At 44.9% G+C, this 9,935-nt stretch overlaps 1 protein-coding gene across 4 annotated transcripts in view; it reads right to left on the bottom strand.

Moving 5' to 3' along the window:
• Window positions 1-700: 700 nt before the first annotated feature.
• Window positions 701-9,935, bottom strand: part of RALGAPB (Ral GTPase activating protein non-catalytic subunit beta) — a 63,159-nt gene continuing 53,924 nt past the window's right edge. For all 4 annotated transcript variants that reach the window (XM_050982047.1, XM_050982048.1, XM_009098780.4 and 1 more), the window contains exons 27-30: window positions 9,274-9,382; window positions 6,846-6,924; window positions 6,288-6,436; window positions 701-4,672 (exon numbers count right to left, since the gene is read on the bottom strand). In XM_050982047.1, the coding sequence (XP_050838004.1) occupies window positions 4,479-4,672; window positions 6,288-6,436; window positions 6,846-6,924; window positions 9,274-9,382 (531 nt within the window). In that variant the 3' untranslated portion in view covers window positions 701-4,478. The remainder of the gene's footprint in view (window positions 4,673-6,287; window positions 6,437-6,845; window positions 6,925-9,273; window positions 9,383-9,935) is intronic.

Genomic DNA, 9,935 nt, shown 5'->3' with positions numbered 1-9,935 from the left:
CTAGTCCTCAGGCTGGGCATCTTGGACAAAGCACCAGAGCTGCTGCAAAGGTGAAATCCCAGGGACAGCACAGGGCCCCTGCCAGAGAAACAGCCCCTGCATCGCAGCAGAAAGACCAACACACCTAAGTCCTGCAGCCCTGCCCCAAACTGGGAACTCAGTCCCTCCTTAAGGAGCTCAGAGATGGTCCATGGGGCTGTGGCTAGATGGCACGAGCAAACCCTCTAACTCACCCAGTTCCCCAGGGCTCGCTGGGTGCATCACCCTTGTGGGACACAGGCCCCAGTGCTGCACAGCTCCTCTCCAAATACAAAGCTGAGGAGTCCTCTCCTTTCTCCCCTCTCTGCCCAGACAGCAGAGCCTTAACCCTCACAGGACTCTGCACCTGAAGCACATGGCTCCTCCCTGTCTGGGGGGTTGTCCACACCTAAGATGGGAAGCAGCACATGGAGTGACTGGAGAACACTGGCAGGGGCATCAGGCTCCCTTCAAAAGCCAGTCTTTAATGCTTTCACTCCCCAGACTATTGAGATGCAACATGATTTTCTTACCTATGAGCCTCACTGTTCCCAGAGCTATTGAGGTGCAGAGGGTGTGCAATTCTGCTACCTCTATCTCCTGTTGTCCTGGGAAACATCTCCATTGGAGAATTTCAACCAAGCTTTTGGAAAATACTAAAAATTGACCAGTGCAAAGTTACTAGATAAGAATCTTTAAAATTTATTGGACTAATTGTGTTACATTCAATATTTGATGTGTTTCTCCTGGACAAAGAATTGGCATAAATACAAACAAGCCTTTGTGTGCCTTCCCTAAACAAATAAGAGATAAAGTACTAGAGACAACGGAACATAGTTCACATCTTCATATTTACATTTTACCTTTACTTTACAACTTAGTGCCAGGAATATTTACAGAAAAATACAGTAAGAACAGAACGTTCATGTCTTGGCAACATACAGGAATTCATACAAATTGTCTATGATTGAAGCACATGATATCTGGCATTCTCACTTCTAATTGCTCCTGCTAAATCCATTGGGAAAAGGGCTGTGTTTGCTTTCAAAGGTATCACTCAATTACACAATCAGGAAAGTGCATCAAATTTGTCTGTGAGGCTGAAATTTAGTTTTCTCCTCTTCCTGGGTATGCAGAACCTTGTGAAAAGAAATACTGTGACCTACAGAGCACCCAGCAGGTATGGGCCCGGGGCAGCCAGGGCTGCTCCTCCGTCCAGCCTTGCACACTGCTACCCACAGATGCACCAACTTCAACAGACACTGTCCTCCCCCTCTCCTGCTTGCTGTAACGTTCTAATGCCTTCCTAAAAGTACCTTAAAAAGAATGGCTTTTCTTTAAAAGTCTCTAGTAAGGTACTAAAATGTAAGTTCAACACTGTGTTTAACAATGTGACAGTGGTCACTTCCTGCTGTGTTAAAACAGAATTATGAACCCAAACTGAAAGGCTGGAGGAAAAGCGTCCCCAGGTTAATTACTGTGGAGCACTTGCAGGCCGGGGGGTGGGGGGTGGTGTCAGCCTTCATCCCCTCTGATGGACAGGGATGCTAACCCAAGCCACTCAAGCAACAAGTCAGGAATTCTATGTAGCAGTTTGTGATATTAAAAAAAAAAACACCTGGATTCTTGGATAACTCTTTCAAGTCACCATGGAAATAAACTTCATTTGCTCTGACACTTCAGGGGAAAAGCTCTCAAGACAGTACCGTGGACTAGCTAAAGCCATTGGAGTTGGGTCACACTTTGAGAGGAGATGGATATAATTCCCAGACTGGTGGGGAGCATTTGTTATGAAGCCCAAGACCTCCACACATCCTGGGGAAGGAATGACAGTCCCCGCAGGCACCCCTGCACTGGCACACTGGATGCCCACTGCTGTGACGAGCACCCAAACCATAAGGGCTGGCAGCACAGTTTTGCATCACATTTTTATACTGATCTGTGGCTTTCCTGAAGGCTCAGCTTTCCAGAGGGCCAATCCCACCACGTACAGGCATGTCACACCACCTGTAACCTGCTCACCAGCTGGTTCTACAACTGAACTGATACCTGATACATCCATACCCTGGCACTGGGAGTGGCCACAACGTGCCCAAGTTCCCTTCTTTCCAGACTCCTGCCAAGTCATATGGCTCTCACAGCTGTTACTGCTCTCATGGGTATCTTTAGGTGAACATGGAAATAGACCCAAGACAACCCTTCAGCCAAGCACAGGTCTTTTTAAAGAAAGTAAATCTTCAGGCAGTCTACTTGACTATCCCTGTCAGAAACCACTCAGGGATTGCCCCAAGGCCCATCTGCATTTGTGACTGCTCCCGACTGCCTGGTAGCAGCACCTGGCAGCTGTGCTGCATCTGCCAGGGCTGTAACACTCAGCCATGGTAGGTGGGGTTGCTTTTACACTATCAGTGTGCAGACACAGGGGTAGCCCAGCATGTTTATTGGTTACACATGCATTGCTCATGCCTTTTAAACCAGTGGGCTCAAGTGTGTTTGGCCATTAATTAGATCTCATAGGTATATACACAGTGTGGGTAAATTTAGCATCTGTGCATTAAACTGCTCCTGGCTAGGGTTTTGTAGAGGAATGAGGCTGTCCAAGTTCCCAGCACAACTTGGCTAATGTGCCAAAATGCTGCCCTGGAGCTCCTTTGCCACGTGCCACCTGGGCAGCACACAGGTATGGGCCAGCCAGCACATATCCTGATACAGGGTTTTTTTTGGGTGGTTTCATTTTTTCACTTTTTATTCATCTGGATGAAATTCCAGAGCTCCTGAATTGAGAAGACAATCACACATCACCTTGGCTGACCACCTCAAAGTCCTTTCACGTGTATTTTTAGGGGCTTGTGTTTCCATGAACTCTTTGTGAAAAATCACAAGGAAATCCAGGAGCGAGGTTTGTCCTTGGCAGATAAGCTGTAATGAAACAATTAAGATTGCTTCGGGTCAGAATTGTTGCAAAAAGTAGGTCTGAAATATCAAAATTCAATGCCTGACAAGTATTACTGCACTGTTATCAAAACCACTTGGAAAATAATGTGAAGAGCTCCCCAAATTCCTGCTTACTCATCCTCTTCCATCAGGATCCTGCTGCTGTCACGCTGCACCTCCCCAGGAGTGTCAGCCACAATTCACTGCAGCAACAGCAGCTGGGATGTGCTGGGATCCAGAGGTGTTCCCAGGGCTGCCCATGCCCACCACACCTCTGAGATCCCAAATGTAGCTGTTAACATCTTTTCCCAGCACATCCTTTGAGTCCTGAACACAAAGCCACAGGCTAAAAATGGAAACTCCTGACTAGGTGGAAGGGAAGCACTGCTGCTGAATGTGAGAACATACAGGAGATTCAAAACAATGTGAATTATAACTCCAAAGGGTGCTCATGGCATTTGAATTAATGGGGAAAACAAGAATCTGTGAATTTTCTTTTTGAGTTGTTTAGTCTGTTTAACAGGAGCTTCTGAAAAGTGTTGTAGAAGCTGCAAAAACTGCTTATGCTATAAATAACAGGGAGGAGGCAGCCCCAAAATCTCAGATTTCAATCCAATGGAAGGAAGGCAAGTGATGTTTATGCTTTTTATGGAAATGGTGAGGATGTGATACAGACACTTGAAAATAATTTAAGTAGTTGCATTAAAAAACAAATTAAAAAATAAAAATCAAGCTACTGAAATTAAATGTGACCTTTTGCAACAGACCTGAAAGTTATATCCTTGTTTTTATATAATCAAAATCTCTATCCAATAATAACTCTTTTGAAAAGTCAAGTTAATTTCAGGTGATGGTGGTTGTCTCATATGCAGATGGACTCACTCAGAGCCCTGGTGGGAGTGGCCACATACAGCATCTGGGCTTTGGCTTTCAGGGCCTGCTTCTTCCAAGCCATCTTCCTCCTCTGGCTTCTGGTACACAGATGGGTTACACACAGTGAAGGATCTTCTGTTGAGCACTGAAGGGGGACTCAAAATGTCTTTGAAGCTCTTACAGGGAAAGTGTTAATGCTCTGGAACAGACTCCTCCTCCAAGGAAAGATCCTACTCTCTTGCCCTTGGACACGTGGGTGCAGCAAGGCATATAATGGCAGGTTTGTTTGTATTCTTATTCCCATCCTCATATGCAGAGATGGCGATCGCTTTACTTTGATTGTTTTCCCCTCAGAGCAAGACACCTACAGTTCCTAATTAGTCTGGAAAGGATGACTGGGTGAAGAGATAATTTTGCTAGCATCCAGGAAGACTAGAATTCAGTAATCTTCTGAGGGTAGGTGAATCAATTCAATATCCCAACTGCAATGTTTCAGATTCATTTCTCATTCCTCCCACATGGTATCTGCTGACTTGTGCTAGAACATGATTTCCTGAATTCCGGAGGGCTGAGAAAATTTGTTGTTGTTATTTAACTGTTTTCATTCGTGTAGCCACCAACCTCTGATCTAATTGTCCTGGAAGGATAATGACCTAGGGGTTGCAGTTCTTGAGCCCAACCTCCTGGAAAAGTGAGGTATAAAACTCTGGCTCCAGCTGCCTGTTCCGGTATTTATTGACAATATCTGCTATTTTCTGTTTTCGGCGGACGTGAGGGGGGTTGTATGAGTCACTTTCCAGCCTCTTTCTCCGACAAATATTTATTACTGTCTGTCTCACTAGAAAACCTGAAAAAGAAATAACATTTGAATCAAGTTTAAATTCAGTCCTGCACCCCTCTTCTGGCCTCCCAGGCAAAGACAATTTTGGGTTCTGTCCCATCTAAACCCAGGGGAGATGTTCAGCACCACCATGTCAAGAACTTTTCTCAATGAACAGCTGATAACAGACAGCTATGGTCCCCAGGCTTGTAAAGACCTTCACTGTAAAGAAGGAAGAAAGGGACTCACTCAGTGGTACCCTAAACTGACTAGAGGAGAAGGAGGAGTACCCTTTGCTTTGCCAGTGCCAAGCAGCTGCCTGGAAGAAGCACCCTTGGGACAAGAGGGCAAGCCCAGGGCAGCCAATACAAGAGTCAAAGTACCACAGCCCCAGCTATGCCGCACATCTGGACCTTAGATGGGTCCTGAGGTTATACCAGGTAATTCCAGGGGAGCCCTGAGAATGGAAAAAGTACCTATCAGTACCTTTTTCCAGTAGGAATTGCAGAGCCTGCCCCTTGGAAAAAAGATGAGGAAAGACCTGATTGGTTGTGGCTGCAAACAAGTTTCTCCTCCCCTCACTGACTTGCCACTTTTGTCACCCCTCTGTAATTCACACTGCTGGATGCAGATGGAGGAGGAGGCAGGGAATCAAAGTAGTAGCACTCAAAAGCTGGCAGCTAACTTATCTTATTTGATTCTGAAAAAAATGTTCTATGCTTCTCAGCAAGCAAGTATCCCTTACCCCCTTTGCTGTTTCACAAGCTCCTTCTTAAAGACAGAAACATGTAGAGGACCTCACTGCACACAAACTACACCTGCTGAACTTAGAGATGAGAAAAATTTCACTATATTAACAGTCCTGATGCAGCAGAAAAACAAGCCCAACTCTAGGAAAACATACTTGATAGTTTTTCAGTAAAAGCCACTGTCATCAGCTGAATTCATAAATGTTATTTAAGGGCCCAGGTCTGGCTTCAATTTGCCAATCACTGAATTAAGCATACAAGCCCCAGAATCTGAAAGTCACCTCCAAAGGCAGCTTTATGGTTATGTACAGGTATCCTAATGTTCATTACTTCATTTTACTCTGTCCTGTGTACTGCTCTCTCTGGGTGGGACCTCCAGTTACTGAAGCTAAATAGCAATAGGACAGGTCCATGAATCTATCCAGGAACAGAGGAAAAGGCAGAGGGCACACATGGAACCTGTTAACACACATCTGCATGGTATTTTTATTGAACACAAAAAAATCCTCAATTGCTGTGGTTTTAATCCCTGTCTGGCTTCCAAACCAGAAGGAACATACAGCATGCCAGCAAAGTAACAAATTCCATGGCACCCTCTGAGCACCTTGGTTCTCTGTGCTAAATACCAGGGTCAAATTTTGTATCTCTCCTATTTAAACAGGCCCTGTTCCTAGTTTCAACACTCTTTCCTGCTATTCTGGCAGCCAAGTGCTGCCCACCTGCTCCCTCTGCTGTTCCTGCTCCCACTGCTGCTGCAAACAGCATGGCTTTCATTTGTCCAGCAATCCCTAACACTTTTTCCAAAGAAAGATTCCAGACCATGTACTTTGCAGATATAGTATTATTATTAAAAAAGCCAAAAACATGAACATTTCTAAAACCCTTTAGCTTACCAAGAGCTCTCCTACTGACTATCATTCCATCCACCAGTGGGATAACCATGTTGAATTTCCCAGTTGCTCCTTGTAGTTTTATCCTGAATAAGCCAGTGTTTAGAGGATGGATGAAGATCACAGGAACTTCCTTCTCAGGAATGGTAGATCTTAACGGAAAAACACAATTGTTGAATCAGTTTTAAAGCACTGTTTCAATTAATGACCCCTTTAAGTGTTAAAAGAAAGTTTTTAAATGCCTCATGGCTAAGGCAACAGGATCCTGGGGCATGTTCTGAACCCTCAGAAGAGCTCTGTCAGTTGTGCCATGCCTATGATCTCTGTCCCCACAGGAGTGGAGAGCCCTGCAGCCAGGGTACAGTGTGTATGCAGCATTAACCACCTCACAAGGGAGCCAGTCAGGAGGGAGGCTCATCACAGACTCAGATAATACTGCACATTTTCTGATCTTTAATTTATATTTTATCTGCAGTGATATTAAGAAGTCTTTCACTTTTTCAACCAAAAACCAATCCACTGAGAAACCAATAAAAATAATGAAAATAAGAGTGGCCTTACCTCAGGGAAGTGCTACTATTGGCTGTGGTTTCCACACCAGTGCTAGTCTCAGATACGAGATCAGGGAGGGGGAAGTTTTCTGTAAGAACAGGATGCACCAAATAAAGTTTATCTAATACAGTTTTGGATTTGTTTCTTTTGTGTACAAGGAAAAATTATTTATCATCAGTCAAAACCACGCAGTTCTTGCACAGCCATCAAGAACACTAGTACTGTAAATGCCACTAGTATCTTTGGCTTCCAGTTTCAGCATTCGTGGAGGGTACACACACCTCAGCCATCTGCACTCAGATGAGGTCCCAAACCTCAAATTCTCACAAGCCAAAGCTCAAAATCTCTAGAGGAACCATGAAAGCAGGAAGGAGATGAACTACTTCAACCACAAAAAGAATAATCTTTCCAATTATTGTTCACTGCATCTTCACCAATCCACAAGTGATCAGCCTCCAGAACGCTGTGAGGAGCATTGGACAATGCCAACCACTCCCACCTATGGTTCCCTTGAGCCCTGATCCCACAAACATTATATCCTTCCTCAAATCTAAGCTTTGTGGATCTCTACCATAACAACTCTGCTGCCACACAATCGGTAACAAAGACTGGATAATAAACGTGGACGAGGAAAAAATAAGAACTTGAGTCCCTTAAGGGGATTTGGCACTTCCCAACACCTTGTTCAGGGGTTAAGAGATGCTGAGAGTTACTCACAAAAGTACTGTTCAGGCAGCAGGACAGTGCTTCCAGAAGAAGGAGTCTAAGGTCCAAACCCAGATGAGGCCATCAAATCTGGGATGCTAAGGGCACACAACAGCTGGAGCAAGCAGAGGGAGATCATGGCAAGCCATGGATACACTCTGAGATGAAGCAAGAGGAGGGCAGGCAGTTGGCATCAGGGTGATAACCTTGACTACAAGGTGACAGCTTTTCAGTGTCCAGACCCAAAGATGTACCAGAAGCATAAGGTGAAAGCCAAGAAGATAAGGAGCATATGGCAGAGCCTCTGGGCTAGGAGTCACTTCCAAGAGCTGCCCTCCCGTCCATGCAACTGCCAGGCTTACTGAGGCTCACAAACTCATTTCTTCAGCTTCAGGCCCAGAATTCTGGGAGACTGCTATGGCCTGTGTAGCACAGCTGTTGCCCTGGCAGTGAAGGGGGTCTAACTGCCACCCAAGAAGGAAGTGGGTGAGAGACACCAGCTTGGAACACATTCTGGGCCAATGTCTGGACAAGGAAATGATGATGCAGAACTTGCTATTTTCTTCCTGATCTCAGTAAGCCTCTGAGGGACATGCTGTGGACAAGGTGGTCTTCCTGAGAATTTATATCTAAACTGAACAGGAAACTCCCTATTGATTGCTGCTCCCATTCCCTTAGTCTGGAAGGCCTTAATTAAGGTCCACCCTTACTGCCAGACTGGGAACCAGGATTAGAAATCAAAGACAGAATAAAGCAGCAGTTCCTGGCCAGTCTTGCAGACATTGGTGGGCTAGGCCAGTGCACAGAGACTCCCACATAGCACTGAGGCCAGACCGTGGCTTGGAACCAGCACACAAGAAACTCCTGTGGACGAAGAATTCCTCAACGCTGCTCACCATGGCCATGCCATGGCTGTAACAGGATAAGCAAAGCTGGGTCTCTCCCAGAGAAGCAGTAACCTGAGGCAGAAAGGAAACACCAAACTAAGAAAGAAAGTTGCACGAGGAGCCGGAGCTTGCCTGAGCAGAAAGGGAGCGTGGAGCAGGCACCCTGAGTGCAGAACAAATGAGCCTTCCCCTGACGAGATAATATGGGGTTCCAAAGGTGCCATCACACCAAGGAAGTGACGATCCCTCCAGCACAGAAGCAGCAGGTGTCAGAAGCCATTTTTTTAAAGGAAGAAAACCAGATCCACTCCTAGGAGACAACAGCCGAGGAGGATTCAAAAGCAGGGGAACACACCTGCCTTGGTGTTGAGCTTAAGAAGGCTAATTACAGCATTTCACAGGTACTGCCAGTGCTAAAGGAAACTTCAGACCTCCATAGGCCACTGATTCAGGGGCACCCTTATGGATCACAACTAAAATACTGAAGAACTGATTCAGAATCTTAGTGTTGTTATAGACATTAATAAGCACTTATTTTGATTGTGAGGGTGGTGAGACCCTGGCATAGGTTGCCCAGAGAAGCTGTGGCTGGAAGAGCTGTCCCTGGAAGAGCTCAGGCTGGATGGGGCTTGGAGCAACCTGCTTTAGTGGAAGGTGTCCCTGCACCTGGAAGGGGGTTGGGACTAGATGAGCTTTAAGGTCCCCTCCAATTCAAAACAATCAGTGGTTCCATGATCTAACATTTTATTTAATTTAAAAAAAAAAAAAAAAAAAAGAGGAACAGGGGTTTTTCTCTGGTTCCTGCCCCGTTGTTACTTTAGTGAACAGTTAGAAGTTGTACATACCTATATCATCATAACGTTCCACCCAGACCACATACACTTTGGTTTCAGGTCCCATGGGTGGAATGGTTCGGCCCTGAGGCATCCTCTTGGATCTAGAAGTAGGACTGAGCTGTTTTGAACATAAGGGAAGAGTAGCATTTGCAAACATCATGAATCCAATAATGCAGCCAACAAGTATTTCCCAGCTGCTCCTCAGTCATTCATAGCTCAGCCAGCTACAACCTCTGCAAGCTATTGAGCAGGAGCAGCTGTGCTGGAACTACTCACTGCAATCTGAGTTGCCAACCTACTAGTATTCAATATAAACTAATATATATAAAAAAATCAAGCTTGAATCAGTTAGAAGTTTTTCTTCATGTTCTTGAAGACCTTAAATGAATAACTAAATATACATTTGGAAATTAATTCTAAACAAGTAATCAGCAGTAATAAGTCTTTCTTTTACAGATACAACAGTTCATGGTTTTCTGCTTTGTTAGTGTAAAAAAGCAACTTCTGGTACTTCAGACACAACTGACACTGCTCGTAACTGGGTAGGTAAGAAAAGTGTTCATATCTATCCATCCTCAATTTCCAAGCATGGATTTGAGGCTGAATTACTCTGTAAATATTGCATATACTCTTTCCTGCACACATTTCAAGATTTCAGGATGCATAGTATT

Source organism: Serinus canaria, chromosome 20, assembly GCF_022539315.1.
Source record: "Serinus canaria isolate serCan28SL12 chromosome 20, serCan2020, whole genome shotgun sequence".
Taxonomy (NCBI): domain Eukaryota; kingdom Metazoa; phylum Chordata; class Aves; order Passeriformes; family Fringillidae; genus Serinus; species Serinus canaria.
This window is presented reverse-complemented; position numbering and strand designations above follow the sequence as displayed.